The 23,463-nt window shown below is 44.8% G+C and overlaps 2 protein-coding genes across 5 annotated transcripts in view; one reads left to right on the plus strand and one right to left on the minus strand.

The window, feature by feature from the left end:
• Positions 1-23,463, plus strand: part of LOC135918567 (uncharacterized) — a 98,363-nt gene that overhangs the window by 20,163 nt on the left and 54,737 nt on the right. The window contains exon 2 of one of the 3 annotated variants that reach the window (XM_070531817.1): positions 22,417-22,499. The exons of 1 other annotated variant lie outside the window; for it this stretch is intronic. Coding sequence is in view for 1 of the 2 variants with exons in the window: in XM_070531816.1 (XP_070387917.1) it covers positions 23,093-23,126 (34 nt within the window). In the remaining variant the exon portion in view is untranslated. Of the gene's footprint in view, positions 1-22,416; positions 22,500-23,019; positions 23,127-23,463 lie in introns of those variants that run through there. One more of the 3 variants, XM_070531816.1, reaches the window with a different exon arrangement.
• On the minus strand, positions 6,555-19,144 carry LOC135918577 (uncharacterized). 2 transcript variants are annotated; one of them, XR_011511355.1, is made up of 4 exons: positions 11,587-13,656; positions 9,532-9,638; positions 6,824-6,886; positions 6,555-6,697 (listed from the first exon to the last, which is right to left on the minus strand). XR_011511355.1 is itself a non-coding variant. In XM_070531820.1 (4 exons), exons 1-4 carry the CDS (start codon positions 19,067-19,069, stop codon positions 6,608-6,610), a joined length of 309 nt encoding a protein of 102 aa, XP_070387921.1. In that variant the 5' UTR covers positions 19,070-19,144; the 3' UTR covers positions 6,555-6,607. The 2 variants fall into 2 exon arrangements, 1 of the variants encoding a protein (XP_070387921.1); XM_070531820.1 differs by lacking the exon at positions 11,587-13,656 and adding an exon at positions 19,021-19,144.

A 23,463-nucleotide genomic window follows, 5' to 3' on the forward strand; every position in this document is an offset into this window, starting at 1 on the left:
ATACCCAGGAAAATAGACCGATATGTAGCTGCGTTAATTACGGGTGGCACTTGCAAACTTCTTTGTTCTTTTGTGTCCAGCTTGTGCAAAAATTCGAGCATCTGCCAAGTTGTACGTCGCCCACCCCTTGCACTGTGGCTACCACTTGCTTAGTTTAATGGCTGCCACGTCTTATTGAGAAATAGTACTGAAAGACAAGGTAGGAAGGTTAACCAGATGGCTGAAGTTTGAAAACCACAAGAATGCTGAAAATTGTTCATTGCAAACTATCGCAATCCTCGTACCATTATCCAACTAGTCGTTCTAATGAGGAGAACCAAATAAATTTCCGAGTATAAGCCCTCTTAGCCAACGAGGACATAGCAATAAGGTGTCGTCGCGGGATTTCGGTCGGTTGAAAACAGTAGCCATAGAAAGAGATCGAGGATGCACAAGACGTGAAGTGCATTTCTTCGGTGTGTTTCCTGATATTTGAGTGTCCCGCTTTCGGTGCGGAGCGCATGTCGCTAGTGAGAGACTATCATCTTCTTGGCCTGCGCTGCATGACACTCGACGACTGTTTGTACCACAGTGGTTGTGCGTCTCGACGTGATCGGGCTCATCGCGCTCTACTAATTTTTCTAGAGTTGACTAACTTAGGTTCAAGTTTGAAGCGTCGAACGAAAGAAAGCTGAACTAGTTGGTAAGGATTCATAATGCAATGTCTGCGCGCCATTACCCCCTTTTTTTGCATTATGTAGCGTCGATACTATTTCTTCTATTTTCCATTCTGTCGCAATTGCGTGACCTTCAGTGACCGGCCCTACTGTGTTTCATCTGCACTGTGTGTTGTACTTCATTCTCTTAAATTTGTCCTGTTGCTCTTTCTTTCCTCTTTCTTCGCCTTCTTCCTATCTTCCATTTCTGTGTTGCTGTCACCTCCCTTCTGAAGAGTAGGCAGGTATTGTGCCCCTTCCGGTGGCAGTTGCCAGCCTGCTCCTGACTTTCCCTTTCCTGTTAGATGTATATACGTTTCCAAACAATTACTACTACTACTACTACTACTACTACTACTACTACTACTACTACTACTACTACTACTAATAATAATAATAATAATAATAATAAAAATAATAATAATAATAAAGAAAAGGCCACGCTCATACAGCAAAAGTTTTGCGCACTTCTAGGAATGTGTTTCAAAGGGGTCATGGTACCCATAACCCATATTTTTTCAATAAATTTTGATTTGCTCTTCACCACCAACTACTGCGGCGTTTCCGCGGTATAGTTTCTGGTAATGCAGCTTTTCATCATCGAGGGGGACATTTATTTCTTAAACAACGTATACCACACGTTTAAGCATAATCGCGAAGCTCTTACTAAATTGGAAAACAACATTTAAGCCAACCTTTCCGTGCGTACTCTGCAAATGTCTATGAACTTGGTTTGAGAATTTCTTGTGGCTCCATCACGTACCTTGGTGTGGGCAGCGGTTCTTCGCGAACGTAGTGGGAGACGAGACCTTCCGCCTTGTCTTACACTCCTGCGTGACTTTATATTGACAGACACTGAGCGGTACGACTTTGTCTCTCCGAAACAAGCGCGAACTCTGTGCGCTTTGATCGAGCGTTCATGGCTGGAGCAATCACGGCTTATGAATACATGCTTAAACAGGCATTTAATGGCACCGCAGATCGCGAGTCAATCGCTTTTACCAGTAGATTTGTAACAAGATACAGTCGGCCAGTGATTATGTGCTTGCGAATGAGACAGTTAAGAATATGAAATGCTCGTTCATTTATCTTTCGGCGCTTCCGTTTTCCGTCGCGTAATTCCGATCGATTCGCGTTTCGTTTCACTGACGCCGCAGGACAGCATGCGGACCGCCCTGGCTTCGGACGTCTGAGTAGCCATCGCTATGATGCGCTGCGCCCGAAACATCATGCTTCGCGGTATAGGGCTGACTGAGAATGAGAAGTTTGTCAGCCATCCGTGTGTCTGGCTGGTTTGGTTTGCCTGGTGGGGGTCTATGAATTATTTTGACCGCCTTGGGCTTTTTAGCGGGCACCCAATGAACGGTACAGGAGATTTTTTACATTTCGCCGGCGTAGAAATGCGACCCCCGCGGCCGGGATTCCATCCCGCGCCCTCGGGCTTAACAGCGCATCGCCAAAGCCACTACGCCACCACGGCGAGCAATAAAGTAAAACAATGATTGCGCGTGTTGTCGTGTTTACTTTGATAGTGTAACAATGTTAGTCACATAGAGCGTGGGTTGCTTAGTTTGGACACTGTAAATACTGAGGTTGACGTTGAGGCCTTATTGCTCTTACTGCGGCTTCAAATTACTTTTTTTTTAATGAACGCTGAAGAGAAAAGACATAACCGAATATATTTCTTATACGAGGCTGCCCCGTATTGTTGCGACAATCTTCTTCCTGCCCTTTTTCGAGCTTTTGTATACGCTAGCATTTCTATTATTTCACTGTTGTGCTTAGCTGTACCTTTGTCGTCATTGCAGCGAAGGACGTGTTGACGTTTGCAACAAGCTTGTGATGCTGCTAATTTCATTCGTGTTCTTGTGTTCTATATAAGCTGCACATAATTATAGCCCAGAGCGCTCTTACTATAAGGAATGCACCGTTTTTAACGCGTGTGAGTTCAAATAATTCACAATTTTTTGTTTGTTCCGTTTATTGTTTGTTGGCTTGCTTGTTTGTTTTCTTCGTTGTTTGTTGGTCTGTTTGTTTGGAAGGTTGTTTGGTGGTTGTTCTTTTTTGTTTTTGTTTGTTTGTTTGTGTGTTTGTTTGCTTTCATGTACTTCATGTGATCTACTATTTGCTTCCTTATTGTCGACCACTATAGGAAAAGCCGCAAGGCACGTTTTCATATTTTTCAATATCATCACTTCATTCAGATTAAACAAACACTCCATAGTGCCTGAGAAAACATTTGGTAGCTGCAGCTCATGTGCAGCGGCAGATTTGTTAAATCCTACGCCACGAGCCACTTCTACAACTTTAATTATTCAAGCTGCACGAACACAGGACAGAAAGACAGCGTGCCTGCCTATTTAAAAAAGAAAATCCCAACTCCGCATATACAGATGCCACAGTAAAAATGTTTTAATATCACACAGCACACTTTTGAAAGATCATAGAGGGCTTGGCGTGTCCGAAGGTGAAACGAAGAAACGCGGTCCCTGAAACGTGCGCGGCACTGTTCGCGTGATTCGACGGTCACGTGATTCTACGGCGAATCATTACCGCTTGAACAGCCGAGTGACACACTGTGACCCACTGTGGCTTAAGTTACCTCTAGTGTTGCTTGAGCCACGCCAACCTCTGCATTTACGCAGTGACCTCTTAAAACGTTATGTGGCGTTGCTCTCTCGTCTGCAACTTTTTGTCATGCTTGACTTACGCATTCACAAAAATGTCACGAACGTGGGGTGCATCAGTTTATCCTGCTGTAGGCAACGTGAGCGCGAAAGAAACGGCCTCCGAATGTTAAATAGTCTTGGAACTCGAGAACGTGAGAGCGCAAGTACGTGTTTTACTCTCACAGGCTGCGTCACGGCAATACTGTCATGTAAATTTAATTTGTCTGGGTTTTAAGGAAGACTGCTAGATATCCCCACTCTCAGTATTGCTCGCGGAGTAAGCGCTGCCGAAATACCGGCTTAAGCATGTTAACTAAGTGTAGCGGTTTTACTTAAAAGGGGCAAAAATTTCAAGAAAGAATGTATGCGGTGAGATGATTAATATCAGAAAATAATTTTTCTGATGCGCCAAGCAAAAGAAAGTATTATGCACTATAAATCTTTAAATTGGAAAGCAACATTGCTGACGTCCGATGGCTAAGTATTGCAACTACTAAACTTCAGGTGATCAGTTCCCACACGTTGCAACTAACCTGTATGGAAGGACGTGCAGTCACCATGTATCAGTGGCTGCCGTCAACTCAATGGAATAAAATGGACATATAAAAGTCCGTTAGCACACAGCATTTCAGTAGGATCATGCTGTGAAGAAGAGTCGCCGTAGGTAGCGGATCACGCCCAGCATGACGTCTTTGTCCTTCGGCAATCTCTTCTTCAGGCATACCTACGGAAAGAGGAATGAAAGTCACCAATTTAAGTGCACTGGACGTTCATACAAGGCGTAGAATGACAAAGGATAGCTGATGTGGAGTGTACGTGTGTACTCACGACATAAGCACTGCTCGAACTACAATAGATTCTTCACTGTCTAGAGCATTTTGACGCCTAGATTTGGCTAAATGTAGTAGTAATGTCAGTTGCTTGAATTTGTACTTTGCAAGCTGCGTGGTAGTAGTATGAAATATTACCTTAAATCCATAGATAACTACCGTCAACTGTTTAGCGGCGGGCGAAGAAGACCATAAGCGTCGCCGCAAGAGGGCTTCGCAGCTGAGTCTTCTCTATTGGTTGACTGTTGATTACTTCAAGTTTGTATCGCCCTTTGGCAACCCTTGTCTTGCTTCGCGAACCTAAACTGTACGATTGTGGCACTTGAGTAAATAAGTATGTTTAGACATTCGCCTTTCGATGAATTAAAAGAAAGGGGGGGGGGGAGAACTGCGGTGAGTGTTCTGATCCGGTAAGTGCTAAAGGTAATGTGCAAGAAGGCGATATTTTTTAAAATTCTGTGACTGAGTATCTGCACAGCTAAATATGGCTATTTTATTTTTTTGAGCAACAGGTTGCTCTCTCACGCCGTCGTAGAAAGGAGATTGATTATCCCTTCCCAATTATTACTCAGAATATACTGGAATGAAGTTTGAACGATCTTTTCTGAACTGAACTGAACTGAACGATCTTTTCTTTTTATTGCACGTCAGCTTACCCCTGTTTCCCTTGTAATTTTGTCGATCTTATTGCTCAGTTCCTCGCCGAGCAGATCCTGGAAGGTAAAATGTAGAAACAGGCGTGGCTCATCAACTCACTCGCTCGCTCGATCACTCACTCACTCACTCACTCACTCACTCACTCACTCACTCACTCACTCACTCACTCACTCACTCACTCACTCACTCACTCACTCACTCACTCACTCACTCACTCACTCACTCACTCACTCACTCACTCACTCACTCACTCACTCACTCACTCACTCACTCACTCACTCACTCACTCACTCACTCACTCACTCACTCACTCACTCACTCACTCACTCACTCACTCACTCACTCACTCACTCACTCACTCACTCACTCACTCACTCACTCACTCACTCACTCACTCACTCACTCACTCACTCACTCACTTGATGCATTCAAAGCATGCCAGCAGGTGTACAGAAGTACTTACAGGGCGCGTTGCGACAACCAACAAGGCGTATCTTCGGTAACAGTCCACAATTGTGTCTTGAAACAATGTCATGTTCTAAAAGAAAAAAAAAAGTGTTACGAAACTCCCTAATGCGAAATTTGAGCGCAACTCGATACGTGTTTTCATTTCACGACATATTGAGGCAAATAATTTGAGACCGAAATCACCGCACCGACTGGCAGTGGGCCAGTGTCGTCACCGCCTTCGCAGAGAGATGGGGGCAGCATGGCGACGCTCGCATGATGAGCGGCATTGGAGACAGTTGCGGAAGAGGACGACGACGAGCGTGCGAGCAGTGTCACGAGTGGGTTCGCGCGTTCACGCCGAGGGACGTCAACGCTCAAGCCAGGAGCGGGTGCCTAAGAGCTGCGCTCTAAGTAATTAGAGCTACTTGATCTCTGAACCGAGCTAGGTGGCCGCAGGAGAGAGCATTGTGACTGAACTAAGAACAGTGAAAGGAGTAACAAAGAAATGTGCATTTAGCACACTGTTGGTGATGGCTTCAGCGTGCGTGACTGTAGCGGAGTCACTCGCAGCGTTGCTTGCTCGTTTCAAAGGCACATGCATTGATGCGTCCTTTCGCATTGCTTCCTGGCTTGGCTGGTTGTGCTATTTTTGGTTGATGCAAATGATTGTCATGACGAATTTACGTCCAGGTCTCGTGAAACGCTGCCAAGGCAGGTAGTCCCCGACGCTTAGTAAAGGAAAATTGAAACTCAAACTCTTTAAGGTTTCCCTCAGAACCACATGCTTAAATGATCAGTCAACAAGAGTGCGTTCATGAGTCAAGCATTACTACGCGTTCATGCGTCTGCGAACGTCAATGATTGTTCCAGTAATCAAGAGGCGAGCTACAGCGAGCAAAGAAGAGCTGGAAGGGCCAACGTTTTTCACGCGTTCTATGTATTATAGGCTCTATTTTTTCATGCGTTTCATGCAGTCAACGTAAGCTAAAATCTTTTTGTTAAGTTGCAGTTTCGCCCGAAAGGCGGAGCATCAATTGCATTAGCAAATTAGTAGACAGTTATATGAAGTACGGATACTTGATTTATCGGCCATATAAACTTCTAAACATTCGCTTACTGATTAAACTTACAAGCATGGTGTCACGCGCGCACACGCAATCATGAACACATCTCACTCGATGACCGCGGAAACTCGCCGTCAGAACGCTGGAGTAAGGAAGCGCGGCAGCAGGAGCGAGCGAATTCACCTTCGCGCTGCCTCTCGCTTCAACGCGAACTAAGTGGCGACAACACAGCGCGCACGAAGCTATCGGCCCTCGGTGCTCCTGGACTCCGTCCCCATCGCAGAACGCTTTCTAGGCAGGGCCTGCGTGGCCTCGCCGTTCGTAGCGGCCCCCTATTTAGTAAGTGTAAAAATGAAATGCCAAAAGTAAATGTCAATGAACTCGCACTTACCGTCAGAGAAACAGAATTAGACAAAAATATGTTTAAATATGTATCTATATGTTTTAAGCGAACTTACGTCACTGTGCTTCTCAACCGCCGCGTAGCAGAGATGCGTGACCAGGCAAAAGCGCTCGACGACCTGAGTATAATAGGGACATAGAATGAATAAAAAAGTATTTTGAGGGAAACGCGTGGACAGCTCTCTTTTACTATTATAACGTTTTGCTACCTTGAGCTAACATATAACGTTTTGCTACCTTGAGCTAACATAAATCCGACTAAGTACTATGGCCGACGGCCGAAGTGATGAGAAATGCAACGATAGGGAAGAGGTAAGTGGCCCACCAAACTTTGAAAAAGAGTTCGTTTGTGGCACCAATAATTTTAGTCCAATTCGGAAACGCGACTGGGACGAGTATGATCCATCTCTCTTGATTTGACCTGCACGCTTTCTATTGTAAACCAGCTTAATTATATGATCAGTTTCTTGAGCACCTTTATTATAACCTGCTGCTTCAAGGCTCAGACACCCGAAGGGCCGTTGAAAGGTTTGCTTAACGTACCCGGGAGGCCCACAAATGTCCACATACTGGTACAGGATAGCTTAACGTACCCGGAAGGCCCACAAATGTCCACATACTGGTACAGGATAGAATAAGCCGGTGCTGACTTTCGCTTTCAAGCCTTCCACTTGGTCGGTCGGTCGGTAGGACCGACCATTTGCACTAGGCTTTTATGGCCCATTCGACAAACGTGATGTTACGCGTTGCGCTAAGCCCTTTCTTACGAATTCTAAAGAAGCAGATATCTCGCGTGGTGAAGAAATTATCGACACAATGTTCACTGGTGTCGGTATGAACTTTCTAAATCGAGAGAATCTGAATCGATCATATTTATTGCTGGGCTTAGAGAGGAAGTCAAGAAGTTTTTCATCATACCCGTCTTTGGCATTCGACACTTTTCTTTCGAATGTAGCAGCTGTCAACTTATAATCCCTCCAGTTGTTCGGACACTGATTGTAAAGTAGCTTTTTCCAAGCGACTTTTCGTCGTCTATAATCCCACGTGCACTCAGAATTCCACCAAGGAGAGCCAGTACTTTTATCTATGCTAACATTAAACTGAGACTTTTTAAAGGAACTATTTATTACATAGTAAAGCCTCATGGCTTTGATGTCATCTGACCACCGTTATCTTGGAGTTGTGGGCCCTTTTCAAGACACTTTGAGATTTCTGGTAATCGACAAAATTGCGCGCCGGAAATTATAAAGAAATAAGAGACCATATAATATTGAACATAATAGGGTAGATGGTCATTGTTTGAGGCGGATGCGACAGTAGATCCAGAAGTGACGGAAATTCTCGAACTGTCAAATGTTACATCCAATGCCGATTTAGAAAAAACCTGAATAAACGTAACTACCATCGTGTTTAGGCAACAAAACTTTTAATTGTACAATCCGACAATCGCTTTCCACATGAGTCCGTTTTGAACCCCAAAGACACATGATGGGAATTCAAGTCTCTGGCCATCACAGCTTCTTTCCAATAAGATTTGACCACGGTATTAAGGCAATAAATTTCCTGAACACCTGTGGGACATGGACCAGGAAGAGTTACATCTATTGCTAGTATCTCTGACTCTGTAGACATATACTGATAAGATATTGTTGTTTTGTGGCATATTTTGGTTCTTGTTACGAAAGCAAGTCCTGCGCCTCTAGATGGATGGTCTAATTGAAATAAACCGTAATTATTGTGTGAAAATACTTGAGAGCTAAGTTTCCTGCAAAAGAATAATCTTGAGAGAAAATTGTGAACAAAGATATAATAAATCTGTAGCTGTAGAAATAATGGAATGGCAGTTTCACTGTATACATTTATATAACCTATGATGAATTAATACCTAATTTAGAAACCACTTGCTCCTAAATACTCTCTTTTAAAAAATCTGTATTTGAAAGACTGTCTTTACTGTGCTTTGTGGGTTTCAATCCGAGGGAAGAGCTGGATGAATTAGGATTAGCATCTGTCTTGGAAAAACTATATTTAACCAACTTTTTGGTTCTTCAGTACGGGACAGAGATCGATCAATTATCATTAGGTGACCTTGTGCGTTTAAGCGTCGGAAGGTACATTTATACACTTTGGTTGTTTTCAGATACTGACCCAGAGAAGAATCTGTTGTCGGTCTGCTAAGCTGAAGTTGATAGCCTTGTAATTTAAGTGTTTTCTACGATAACTGGCAAAGCATCGATAAGCTGTTCAACGTTCGATGTAAGTGGATGATTAGGAATCTGCGAGCTAGCATTGCAACTCGCTGCAGAACCGAAAAGTGGAATCATTTGGGATGTCAACGCTTGAACTAGTCTCCGACAGGCTTGATGTTAGCCGTTCCACAGATTTTGACACTGCCTTTTGGACCAATATCGCAATAACATCGATAAGGGTTGAGCGTGTAACCATTCGCTCACGGGCTGTGACTCCTGAATATCCCTTAGATGTTCCCTGAACCTCAGCAACAACATCAACATCAATGAAACTTCAACATCAACAGAAACGTCATCGTTATTGCACAGGAGAAACACTTTGTCGTTTTATTTAAAGCCCCAAGGCAACACTGGGCTAATAATATAGGCGCGGTGTAGTGAAGAGATCAGATTAATTTGGACCACCTGAAGTTTTTCAATCGCACAACTAAATCTCAGCATCTGTTTTCACGCAATCATGCTCCCATGGTAGCTTATGATGGGCAGCCTCACTTGATGTGCTGCTCTGGCCATACCTTGTAGAAAGCACCACTGTCAATGTTGTACTTGAGCAATAAATGGCGTCCGCAACGAGTCAAGAAGTCGGCCCCAACAGAAGCACTACGGAAGCTCTTCACGACGCCTGCACAGAGGTTGCGCAGACTGTTGAAGAAGGAGAACACTGCCATGGTTACAACATTGATACTGGAGAAACATTTAACACTTTCTAAGAGAAAAGAAATCAGCAAAGGGAGATGGTAAAGTTAAGCACCCAGCGCAGCTAATGTATACCGACTTACACCATCCACATAAACACAAATTTCATCAGGCACTGAATCGACCGTTCAAGTGTTAACATTAAATTTTGAGGTGCAAATCGAGGACAGCGCAGTAGCTAAGTCAAATAAGAAACAAATATATATCGAAATATTTTGTTTCAGGATAAAACAGGAGCAGGCAGAACCAACGCTCCTGATTAGATAGTTTAACTTGAAGTTGAAATAGAACGACGATAAGTTTTTGCTCCATGATGACTTTTGTTACGGATGTTGCCAGGAAAGCCTTGTAAGAGATAATCTCAAAACGCTTGCTATTTAAAGCCAAGAAAGCAGAAACGCGTGAATAGACACGGGCAAAAAGAAATCTGCAGCATGTTACGCTCCTGTAACACGTGAAGGTCAAAGTCTGCTGTACACGTGGTAATGCATTATATCCTAGCAGAGGGGTCAGTCTTTTTGCAAGACATAACGAGCTGCAGCGGGAAGTAAATGTATTGGGTGTAGGTCGATCTCCTCAATGACACATGCGAGCACCTTATGCAGTAGCTAAAGGTCATTTCGTTATTTCTTTCGTTCTCTAATTTTTTTCGGTATTTCCTTTCTTTCTTTCCTTCTTTCTTCATTTCTTCCTTTCTTTCTTTCTCTTTCTTTCTTTCTCTCTTTCTTATTTTCTCTCTTTTACTCTCTGTTTCTTTACGTTCTTTCGTTTTTTCTTTCTTTTGTTTCTATTTTCATATTCAGCCATTGCACCTTTTGCTCCTTACGGGGGGATCTATGAGCCATTCCAAATTATGTTGGTATGAGCTTTGCTGATGGCGATATTTCTTGTGCTACTCATCTACTTTTTTGTATGACTGGACCTGACGCGGCTTCTTTTTCTGCTGTGAGCTTTTGCAACGAGCTATATACTTAAGGCTTTCACCTTAATAATAAGAAGAGGCACGTTAAAGTAGCTGTTCGGCGTGTGGACAATAAGAGTTTAATCAAGCTCCATTAGCCCGCCTTGTTGTCAAGCGAGTGCTGCGGAACATAGAGAAAATTTGGACGTCGCACCTGTTATAGCTGATTTCATAATTCTACGGGGGCGCGTCCTGATGACGGTAAACCTCGCGGTGATGTCACGAGAATGGCAATTCGGTAGCACCGCAGAGCGTGATTAGGCAGAACTTAGTACTAGAGCTAAATATTTCCGGAGTGCTGAGAGTACTACGCAATGAGACCGAAGGCAAAGCGTAGCATATATGCAATTAAGTACGTGGCACGTGATCCCCTGATGACATAATCTACACACGAAAGTTTAATGAGCCATTTTCATTACATATCCTGCCGAGGGAATTTTTATGATCCAAAACGATGCGACATGTCGGCCTTCTTCATGCGCAAGAAGCCATTTCTTGTGGACACGGGAAACGCAAGCTATGAAAACGCAAACGTGATTTTCAATGGCCAAACAACGCGAAACCCCACCGAATCAAGCGGCTTGGCACCCCGCCAAGTGCCTACTACAAACGCAAACACGTACGTGCCTACTTTAACAGCAACCACGTGCTTTTATTTTCTCGTGAGATTTTCGTGCTGATTGAAAGTGAAGGTTTACGTTTGCATCTATCACAGAAACGAGAGCAGGAGCAAAAGGTGTCAAGGCCCGACAAATGGCTGCCGCTCCTGTTGGCATCCAGCACCGTGGTACATAATATGAAATGCATTGGTGACATTGCATCAAATCAATGTTAGATGTGCATACGAAGGTAAACATATCAACCAACTAAAATTGAGCAGATTAATAGCGCAAAATACAAAAGGAATACATACCTTATAAAACAATACTACAGATTAACTGGTGGTGGTGGTGGTGGTGAATTGTAGCAACAGGCGGGTTTAGCCTGGCGAACAAGGCCGGCAATTGCTCCGCCCGAGCGTCTCGCACAATACCGCTGAAGGGTTTCACCATGTGTCCTTCAAACCAGTCTCTCTTAAAAACTCGATGAGGAGACGTGAAGTTTCTTTTCGGGCTATAACTGATCCCGCGGGAAATATAAGGTGTTGCAGGCGCGCATGCGGAAGGTTCTTGCTTTGTAGATTCTTCAGGAGAGTGTCTCTTTCATCTTGGAATTGCTGGCAGGACCACAAAAAGTGCTCAATGTCTCCTGTCTCGTTGCATGCCGAACAGTTCGGAGAATTGATTCGCCCCGTTTTAAATAACCAGGCCGGTGTATTTGCAGATCCTGTCCTTATTCGATATAGAAGTGTGGCTTCCTCTCGGTGCAATCGCTTGGTTACGCAGGGCATATGCGGTGGAACCCAAAGCGACGCAAAGTGATTTCGAATGTCAGATTTTTGCACTTGATTACTCTTTGGGGCCTTGATTTTGGGAGGATGATAGAGCGCGGCGTATGCAAGCGCATCAGCTTTTTCGTTTCCTGAGATACCAATGTGGGAAGGAATCCATTGAAACTTTACTGTGAAGCCTTTGTTGTTGAGCTCTTTCACGATGGCTAGTGATTTGCGTGGGAACTTGAGGGATGGCAAACCACGGTATATTTGTTGTAATGCGGCCTTTGAGTCCGTAAGGACAACCACATTCTGCGGAGGCAAAGTCTTTAATTTGCGCAGAGCAGAAGCTATTGCTGCGCATTCCACAACTGTCGACGAGGCTATACAGTCCAGACGGCCAGACCACGTATATCTTAGAGAGGGAATATAGAATGCAGCTGCACAGCGGTCTTCGTCTGCCTTGACAGAGCCATCTGTGTATACTTGTAGGTGACTCGGGTAAATCGTGTTCAGGTGTTCCAGGACTAATGACTTGGCTTCTGCAGATGGAATGCAGCTCTTTGATTGCAATCGTGGTACACTTAAGTTGCATATGATGTCCTCGAATGTCCAGGGTGGTTCTATCCTTTCCCTTTGTCTCGAGCAGCGCAATCCTAATACGCGAAGCGTGTTCAATGCTGCATAAAAATGTGAGCGCGGCCTGTTACCTATACGTCGTAAGAGCGCTCTACCGGGCGTAGACTCACTCAATCGTAGGAGCTGGATCATCAGAGCCTGGGAAGCCTGAAGTCGTAGAGGGCGTGACTCAGCTTCGTAGAGCACTTTCTTGTTTGACGCTGGCTGAGGGACTCCAAGGCAAAGTCGGATACCTTTTCTGTGGATGGCTTCTAAGCGCTCGTATTGGCTGTCTGAGGGTGACATCAGAGGTAGCTGATACAGGATTCGACTTGTAACCAACGCTGTATGTAGCCGTAGCATGGACGTCGGGTGGTTGCCCCAGCGTATGCCAGCGACTCGCTTGAGCACATGTAGCCTGGGTGACGATGATGCCACAACGTGGTCAACACCGCGGCGCCAGAGTAGCCTGTGGTCTAAGGTAACGCCCAGAAATCGGACGTTGGTGACTTGTCGAATCTGGTATCCGTCCAAATTCAGCGTCAAACGTGTAGATTTTCTTTTCACTCCAGGAAATAGTACGAATGATGATTTTTCTGCTGATAGTGATAATCCAATCGTTGCCAAGTGGCCCTGAATGGCTTTTACTGCTCCCTGGGCTATTCGTGCAAGGCGGCGGTGCTGGTAGCCGGAGATCCAAATGCAGATATCATCGGCATATATAGATATCTTCACTGGTGTTCGATGGTTTAATGCTGTTGGGAGGCTACTCATGGCAATGTTAAATAATAAGGGAGATAAAACACTCCCCTGTGGCACACCACGAAATATACGTATTTCATCGCTCAACGTGTCGCCAAGACGAACTCTGATGCGACGATCATTGAGGAACGTATGTATGAAGTGCAAGAGATGACCCGTGACGCCTATAACTTGCAACTGGCTGATGATGGCTCTTTGAGACACGTAGTCGTAAGCCTTAGAAACATCCATGAAAACAGCAAGTGTCGACAGGCCATCCGCACTGTGATGCTCTATGTGGCTTAGAAGGTCCAGTACATTGTCTTGAGCGCTTAGACGCTGCCGAAACCCAGTCATGCACGATGGTAGTTTTCGACCCTCCTCGACATACCAAGTGAGTCTTGTGCACGCCATCTTCTCCATTAGCTTCGCTGCACACGAGGTCAGTGATACCGGTCTGTATGAGTCCAGAGCTGCAGGATTCTTTCCAGGCTTCAGAACCGGTACCACCCATGCTACCTTCCATAAATGTGGGATAGCCCCACTGGCCCAGACTTGGTTAAAAAATGCCAGCAAATCACGCCGTCTCTCAACCGGTAGGTTAGTCAGCATCTGATTACTGATGAGGTCAGGTCCCACCGCACAGCGACGTCGGAGGCTGCTCATAGCTAGTTCCAGCTCTCTGAGTGTGAAAGGAGCATCCATTATAGACGACGATAGCGGCGGTGGCGGGTTGGTTGTGCCAGCTGACCTTCCGGAAGAGTATATTGCAGCGAAGTCATTCGCAAGGCAAGCGAGTGTCTTGCCTAACTTCAATGCTAGGGCTTCAAATGGCTTGTTTGGTCGAAAGTTTCCAGCAAGGTTATTAACGACCCACCATATCCGTGGAACTGGCGTGAAGACCGATAGGCTTGCACAAAATGATGCCCATTGATCTCTTCTTAGTTTCCTTGTATAACGTCGAATTACTGCGTTAATTCTGTTATATATAGTCTTCATTGATGGGTTGCCTTTCGTCCTCATCAGCCTCCGTTCCGCTCTTCTACGGGCAGCGCATAGATTTTTGAGCTTTAGATCGGGAGCGGGGAAGTGGTCGGGTAGCTTCAGCTCAGCGGTAGCCAATCTCTTGCTACGTAGCATGTCCGCGAACAGGTTTCCAGATGATTCGCTTAGGCCGTCCCTGTATGTATCCCAATGCGTCACAGGACAGGATCTTCGGCCGTTGGTTCGATATCCAGCAATGTTAACGAAGACAGGAAAATGATCACTGCCCATTCTATCTTTACTAGTCGTTGACGATGCGAGGATGTCCGTTGAGTGTAACGTCAAGTCAATGACACTGTAAGAGGCCGGTGGTCGAAAAAACGTTGGCTGTTTGTCATTTGCCACGCAGAGTCCCTCGGTGTTTAAAGCTCTAACAATTTGCTTTCCACGTGCATCAGTCGCCTTGTCGCCCCAGAGAGTATGGTGCGCGTTGAAGTCGCCACATATAATCCTAGGAGCTGGGCAGCGGCTGCAGAGGTCTTTGATAATTTCTCCCATCAAGACCTTCAGGCGAGAGCTCACATACACAGAGGCCACGCTGAGGCTTCGATTTCCCAGCCGCACTTGTACAGCAGTGACTTCCAAAGCACTGCTGCAAAGGTCTTGAACTGGAAGAACGTAATGTGGTATTTCACGTCTCACATATAGCATGGCGCTTCCGTTCGGAAATGTTGGAATACTTTGGTTTCCATGTGCGACGTAACCAGCAATTGTTCTGGAACCTGGAAGACCAGCCTCGGACAGGGCCAATATTGGCACAGGCATGTTGCGTAAGAAAAGCGACAGTTCAGGTAAATGGCACGCAAGACCCGCACAGTTCCATTGCATAATAAGTGGCACCTGTGGACGAGATGGTGAACATTGTGTCCTGACCGCATCCATATTGTTAGGTGCTTTAAGAAGAGGTAGAGCTGAGAATCACTGACTCGAGAGCGAGGACTACTTCGAGCATTTCCTTCATCGAGCTAGCCGGCATCTTCTCTATGTGTGATCGCAAGGCCTTGAAGAGAGCACGTAGCACCTGCTGACAGTTCTCCTGTGGTGTGTTTTCATCGCAACGCGATTGGGGTCGCTGCAGTACAGACACATAACTTCGCTGTTCCGGTTGTTCAGCAGTCTTCTCTTCTACGGGGCCTCTGTTCATTGATTTGACTGTTTTAGCCTGTCCGCTGCGCGATGGCACCACCGTGTCCTGGATTCCTGGAGAAGGCTTCAGGCTTGGAAAATCAGTTTCACTCTTTGAGCTCAATTTCATTGCGTCTGACTCTCTGTGTCTTTCTGTCGTTTTCTTCGTCGTATTTTTCTCATCGTTCCCTGTTCGCCCCAAGATAAACGTTTTCTTACGCTTTATTGCTGCTGCCCGCGTAGGACACTTGCTATAACTAGCTGGATGACCACCACTACAGTTTGCACATAGAACGTTCTCTCTGCACGCGCATGTTTTGAAATCGTGCGGTCCTCCACATCTCTTACACCGCTGCTCACCACGGCAGTACTTGGCCACATGTCCATAGCGCTGACACTTGAAGCACCGAGGTGGTGTCTCAACGTAGTCAATGGTCTCGTGTCTTGTGAAGCCCAAGTTGATCTTCTCTGGACGGTCTGTATTTGGAGCGAACGTAAGAACCACGGAGCTGGTTCGCCTGGACTCCCAATCGGTTTCGGAAATTTGGACGCGTCGCATGACTCTCCTTGCATGGTAAACTCCTTGTGGTTTAAGGTATAGCAACAGTTCCTCGTCAGTGTACCACTTCGGTACTCCTCTAATAATGCACGTGTTTTGCAGGTACGAATTGGGCACGCGTGCTGAGATTGCAGTCCCTGAGATCGACTTGCAGCTGAGAAGGGAATTCACATGCTCTTCTGTCTGTACATCTAGAAGCAGGGCTCCTTGAGCAGTAAATCGGCTCCTAACGCGATGCGCCAAGAATTTTTTCAATATCCGTAGACAGAACAATGGGATTTACTTTTTTCAGGTCGGCTCCTTCTGTAGCAGGCGTAACAATCACTGGGATTCCGATGGTCCTCTTCTTGCGGTGACGCACAAGCCTGAAGCCTTCATCGTCCAGATCTGTGATGTCAGCTATGTCACAAGCGTCAATAAGCGTAGACTCGTCGTCTGTTTCTGTAGCCTTGTATCGCTTACAGTCACGGTTGCTCTCAGGGTCAGTCGGTGGCCTCTGCCCCGGTGTCAGGTCAGGCGTAGTCATGACGGGGCGCTCGCCGCTACCAGATCGGGCTCTTCTGCAGGCTCCTATCGAAGCGACGGGAGGCGAAGGCCCCCCCGGCCTCCGGTAGGGAAGGTACCTTGGCGAGTCGTCCGACGTCTTCGACAAATCTATTTGACAAAACGTCGAAAAAATTCAAAAACACTAGGGAGCGAGACAGCAGTGCGACTGTGCCGAACCAAACTTCTTCTTCTTCCTACAGATTAACTATCATACTGTAGGTATAGAATTTCCCGAGTCAGGGAAGTAACTAACGCGGTAAACATAAATAAATTACATAATTGAAATTCAAAAGAAGACCGTGACAATGCGTTACAACGTAAAATGACAAGAATACATATAATCTACATTGCATTTACATTGAACCAGCCCGGACGATTCCCTCGTGGTTGTTCAGCACTACACTCGAAGCTGCCCGCTTTTCTATCCCAGTTCTATGTCGCTGCCGCATTCATGGCCTCCCTATCTAATTTCGGAGTGCAAGTATTTCCTCAAGTAATCCTTATTGCCTCCGGCTAGCGTTCACTAAGAAAAAACGCGTCGACGAAAATAATTCAAGTTTCCAGTAAGTGCAGTACCTTCTTTCCGGCCGCAGTAGCTGCGAGCGTCTATTGTAGCCAGAGCACACAGAGCAGCGGCCGTAAGGATGGGCACGTGCAAGCCACAAGCCATGCCACCGACCTGTTTTCTCGCCCTGTCCTCACTTTCGAGAGGCAGCCATGCGCGCATGGAGTCACGCATACGAATGCACTTTCCTCGTAGAGACTACAGCTCGCTGCTATACGCCTGGTCAAATACTGCTAATGCGTATCCTTCGGGAGACAGCAGTATACCTGACTGACGACAGTTCTTTTTTTTATCTGAATTTTTATAAATGGAAGCGTTAATGCCTTAAAACAAAACCCAATTGCAAGGCCAAGAGCATTAAAAACCCTAGGTATAAGTTCTAAGGCACGTGATTGGAAATACACGACAGAGCTACAGTTTTGCGAAGAGCGTTAAGATTAACGGACGCATGACAGCGTCCGGAGTTAGTTATGAAGTTCAGTTTTCATAGAGCATTCGAACCATCAAATTTTCATATTCAACAAATCACGCAGGCGATGCACTAAACAGACTATACACATAGCTAAAACAGCATCGACAGCAAAACATAGAAAGGATCGAGGGAGCTAAGGTAGCATCATCGTGGGCAGAAAGAAAGCACACAAAAAGCTGGGCTAATCTGCGCGTGCACAGGGAAATTCGTGACGAGGAAACACAACAAGCCAACAGCGTAACGTCAAACTCGTACGCAAACTTTCTGCACATTCACCTCACATCGGTAAATTTACATTCATTTAAAGCAACAACTTGCGCAGACCATGAACTGTAAGATTGAACGATTTATTAGTACTCTCGTATTAGCAATTGTGGTACCCTTTGTTTTTTAAGATAAAGTCTGCAGACTCATCCGCCTTCGATAGATCGCTAACTTGACTATCTAACAAAAAATTTAGTTTAAATTAAATAAAATTGTGGGGTTTTACGTGCCAAAACCACTTTCTGATTATGAGGCACGCCGTAGTGGGGGACTCCGGAAATTTCAACCACCTGGGGTTCTTTACCGTGCACCTAAATCTAGGTACACGGGTGTTTTCGCATTTCGCCCTCGCCGAAATGCGGCCGCCGTAGCCGAGATTCGATCACGCGACCTCGTGCTCAGCAGCCTAACACCATAGGCACTGAGCAACCACGGCGGGTAAATTTAGTTCAGGCAATTTGTACATAGTTTACAGACTTGTTGCTGAAAATTATTCTTTCAATAAATTGTGTAGAAAATGTACGCACTATACGACAGAAAAAAGATCGCGAAAAAAGTCGCTTTTCTTGAATTCGTACTGATGTTAACCAACTTCAAAGCAGATCGCAGGGCTCAGAAAAATATTACAATCAATGGTAGGTAAAGAGTCTAATGTCATAATGATATCACCATACTGTCTGTTTATATTCTATAGACTTAGAAGAAAAACATCTTTTAACTTTCGAGGAATCTTCCAATAATTTTTTAGGGCTAGCGCCTCGTAATTACAACTATTTCTTCGTAATGCGTAACGTTGTTTCATTAGTAGAAGGCGGCCTGTACTTGTCATTAGTATGCGGCATGGTATAGGGGCAACAGGCCGCGGTGAAGTACTCCTACAGTGCTCTATAACGTGGCTTCAAGAAAGTTGTCGCGAAACAGGTTTGCCTCGAATTGACGCATATAACGAATGCTCCGAAGTAACAGACTACCACTCTGCAACATTGCCGAAAGGCAGACGTCAAGAAAGCTACAAATATCATGCGGTCTACGAACACGCACGAAGATGAACAGGTGTGACTCCACCAGATGTCGCTTGCAGTGCGGCCATTGCGGGGAAATACACTTACTCTTCGGCAATGCAACATGTATAAAAATACACGTCAATCGCTCACGCACATGCTAACACATCTCTTGCAATGTACTTGGGGTACTTTGTTTCCGCGTCTTTTATCCTCGAACTCAGGCGTTTAAATGTATTTTAAAGGGCTGCTCAATCAAATGATTTATGTGCTGCGCAAAATATCGACAATTGAATCTATAACAGCGACTATAAGAGCAATGATAACGGCAACGTACCGCTATTGCACTTGAGGACGATAAGGACTCCAACGGTATAGTACAGCGACAACGACAGATAGGCAGACAGACAGACAGACAGACAGACAGACAGACAGACAGACAGACAGACAGACAGACAGACAGACAGACAGACAGACAGACAGACAGACAGACAGACAGACAGGACCAGACCAGACCAGACAGACAGACAGACAGACAGACAGACAGACAGACAGACAGACAGACAGACAGACAGACAGGACCAGACCAGACCAGACAGACAGACAGACAGACAGACAGACAGACAGACAGACAGACAGACAGACAGACAGACAGACAGACAGACAGGACCAGACAGACAGACAGACAGGACCAGACCAGACCAGACAGACAGACAGACAGACAGACAGACAGACAGACAGACAGACAGACAGACAGACAGGACCAGACCAGACAGACAGACAGACAGACAGACAGACAGACAGACAGACAGACAGACAGACAGACAGACAGATAGATAGATAGATAGATAGATAGATAGATAGATAGATAGATAGATAGATAGATAGATAGATAGATAGATAGATAGATAGATAGATAGATAGATAGATAGATAGATAGATAGATAGATAGATAGATAGATAGATAGATAGATAGATAGATAGATAGATAGATAGATAGATAGATAGATAGATAGATAGATAGATAGATAGATAGATAGATAGATAGATATGCCTGCCAACTATGGCGTCTTCTAGGACGAAGACAAGGACGACGGTGGCCCGACAGTTCAACCATCGTGAACCCCGAATCTATTCCTGTGTGGAGAAATAGCGTTTTCTATTGTTTCTTCTACTGCTAAGAAAGTGTAACAATGATATGCATAAACTACCTGAGACAGACGCCAAGAAACATGAAAGAAGTGCCTCTAAACACTACTAACCCGCCGTGGTTGCTCAGTGGCTATGGTGTTAGGCTGCTGACCACGAGGTCGCGGGATCGAATCCCGGCCACGGCGGCCGCATTTCGATGGGGGCGAAATGCGAAAACACCCGTGTACTTAGATTTAGGTGAACGTTAAAGAACCCCAGGTAGTCGGAATTTCCGGAGTCCTCGGCTACGGCGTGCCTCATAATCAGAAAGTGGTTTCGGTACGTAAAACCCCATAATTTAATTTTTTAATTTTTTAAACACTACTAGTGTAATATAAGGTGATATTGTTGTATTTGTATAAAAAAACAACAGCAAAAAATGCGTTCAAAATTTAGAATCTGCTACTGAATTCTAATTCTTATTTCGGGCAGCTTTCCTAATATATTTTCAAACAAAATCTATTAAGAGGGAGCTTTAGCTAGGCGCAAACTGCGATACTGGCTATTCAAATACATGTAAAGCGCAGAAATGCTTTTGTGCGACAACCCCTTGACCAATTTGAATGACATGTGTTGCATTGGAGAGAAAAGGTTAAATTCTAATGACAGTCGAAAGCAGAATTTTGATTTAATGTCCAGAATGCTTTACAGAAGCTACCATAAATCAGTAAGCGTTTAAAAAAATATAGAAGCACCAAGTTTAGAAATCGGTAACCCTGCAACGACAATAAATATCACAGTTCCGTAAATTGCATCTCTTAGAAAATCTAAGGCGAGCAAATTTGATGTAATTATGTACAGCTTACGTGATCTTGGTGCAACGTTTACAAAAGCTTTGCAAAAATCCTACTCACGTAATGATAGCATTTCCAAAGCGGTACATAAATACATCAAATTTGTACGCTTTGAGTATTATTAGTTGCTGTTTATAGGATCGTGATATCATTTTCCATTACTGAGTTACAAAGTTGTAAACTTTATTGTTCTGTTCTACCAATTTTGCAACGGAGCTCGAACAATCTGCGCATCACTGCAAGACTGACGTTAGGCTTTCTTAGTAGCCTAGCCGTGTGATCTATGATTATAGTTTGAACTTGAAGTTTGAAGTTTATTGTGTCCCATAACAATTGCACAAAGTAACGATGAGGCCGCATGAGCACAAGCGCTTATGCGCACCTAGGCAGTACAAACTGCCATACAGTCATGAAACATAAGCCTTAAAACATCTAATTTTTCTCAGATGTGTCAAATGTGTCCAAGGTGTCAATGTGTCAATGCTAGATGTGCCCAACAATGTTTATGAAAATGTTAACAGTTAAACATTCTCTTCTCACAGTCATTAAATTTTCTTTTTTTTCTTTTTTAAATGCAACCAATCTAATTAAAATCGGTGCAATGGTTGTTGAACAAAATTGTTTTCTCCGTTTCTATGTATTTAGATTAGAGCCCCCGAGCTAAAACTTCCTCTTAACAACAATGAGAATTGAAGTTTTAATGGATGCTTGAGATTATTGTATCGGCAAGCTATACAGGAACACTCTTAAGAAACATTATATATCATATTTACTTTCTTTATTTCTACCTATGAACTTCACCATCCGGAGATGTAACGTCTCGGCGTACTGGCTGACCTTTTCAGTGTTTAAGAACGCCAATAATCATCCAACGATTGGCTGAGTAGATCATCGTGAACTGAATCTAGATATGATTTTGATTCGCATACGTTAAAATTGATTTTCTCACTGCGAAACATACATTGCAATTGTATCGTTTAATGCATTTCTTTGAGCGAGGCTCCAGCGCTACTTTAAATGATGTCATCAAATGGCTTGGTAACATCGACTTAACATTACCGACACTGCTTCAAATGTCACTGAAACCTCGTCCACACGAAGTGACAAAAGATTAAGCCAGAAAAAGCAGAGAGGAATTTAATTGTTATGCTCTAATAAAATGTATAAATTGAGCCTCTTAATTTTTACATTTGATGTGCAAATTCATCTAAGGGGCTCCATTTGCACGTGCAATACGTTGAGCCTTTCCAATGACTGTATTCTTATCGCATTATTGCACAGTGAGGGCCACAAATTTAGTAGTCTCGATACTGTGAGGTAGCATACGTGGTAGCACTCGGACATAGGAGCAGCTGTGTGCTCCTAAGACCACGTATTTGTTACATATACGGTTAAAATGATGTTCCAAATCTGTCGCCTTGGCAGTGAACCGCACTCGCTGACACTCCCAGGGCTATACCTGAACACCTGACACGAGCGACAGCGGCGCTGGTGGCCGGACGTCTATCTTATCTACTGTTTTCCGTCTTTTCAGGTTGGTCTTCCTTTCTCTTTTTGTGTTATTTAAAATAAATAAATAATGGGGTTTTACGTGCCAGAACCGCTTTCTGATTATGAGACACGCCATAGTTGAAGACTCAGAAAATTTTGACCACCTGGGGTTCTTTAACGTGCGCCTAAATCTAAGTACACGGGTGTTTTCTCCTTTCGCCTCCATCGAAATGCCGCTGCCTTGGCCGGGATTCGATCCCGCGACCTCGTGCTCAGCTCATGCTATCTCGGCGTATCTGGAAGCCGACTGCCGATGCCTTCCTGGTTACCTGCTGTTGGCCTCAACTGCAGGGATCCGCTCACGCTCAAGTGTTTTTCTTTTGTGTGTGCGTGAACTTTCCACCAATACAGAGTTAATTTTGAAAAGCTGGCTGTGCCTTCATCTATTACCCTTGGACCCTGACAGATTTTCTGTTTTCTGCTGGCAACACTGCGAAAACACACGCCACTTGAATAGAGCGCTCGATACGCATGGCGGTTGCACGGCTGCCATTATCCATCATGTTGACTCTCTGACTGGCTGTCGAGAGCTCAGCTGCCTTGACAACTTGTGCCGCGAAACGGGAGTTTGGCAAAATGCAATGTTGCATTTTCATCAAGACGATAAAACGTGAGTTGGGGCGGCAAATTTTATCGACTACTAGTACATCTTTTTGGTCCTCGGCAGCTATATTGCGACGTTAGCACTTCAAAAAGAAAGTGAGCGGTAGCGCACAGAAGCCATTGTAATGCATCTGCAATTTCGCGAATATGTGGTGGCGATCCAAGATAGGCGCCATGTCAGCTTCCTGATTGGCTGGAGGAATATGTCATGGGGAGCGTCAACAGAAGGGCTGTTTCGTAAACGTCAATTTTGTGTTGCGTGACATTGCGCTGGGCCACCATTGGAGAGATTTTCCGCCTCAATTTGTGGTGCGACGAGCCACGCGAGTTATGCTAATGAGCAG

The sequence above is a fragment of the Dermacentor albipictus genome, chromosome 1 (assembly GCF_038994185.2).
Source record: "Dermacentor albipictus isolate Rhodes 1998 colony chromosome 1, USDA_Dalb.pri_finalv2, whole genome shotgun sequence".
Taxonomy (NCBI): Eukaryota; Metazoa; Arthropoda; class Arachnida; order Ixodida; family Ixodidae; genus Dermacentor; species Dermacentor albipictus.

Coding starts and splice junctions, on each gene's coding strand:
- LOC135918577 (XM_070531820.1), bottom strand. CDS start 19,069: ATGGCCGCACTGCAAGCGACATCTGGTGGAGTCACACCTGTTCATCTT. Junction 9,639..19,020: donor AGTCACACCTGTTCATCTTC/GTGCGTGTTCGT, acceptor ACCTCTGTGCAG/GCGTCGTGAAGAGCTTCCGT. Junction 6,887..9,531: donor ACAGTGGTGCTTTCTACAAG/GTATGGCCAGAG, acceptor TATTATACTCAG/GTCGTCGAGCGCTTTTGCCT.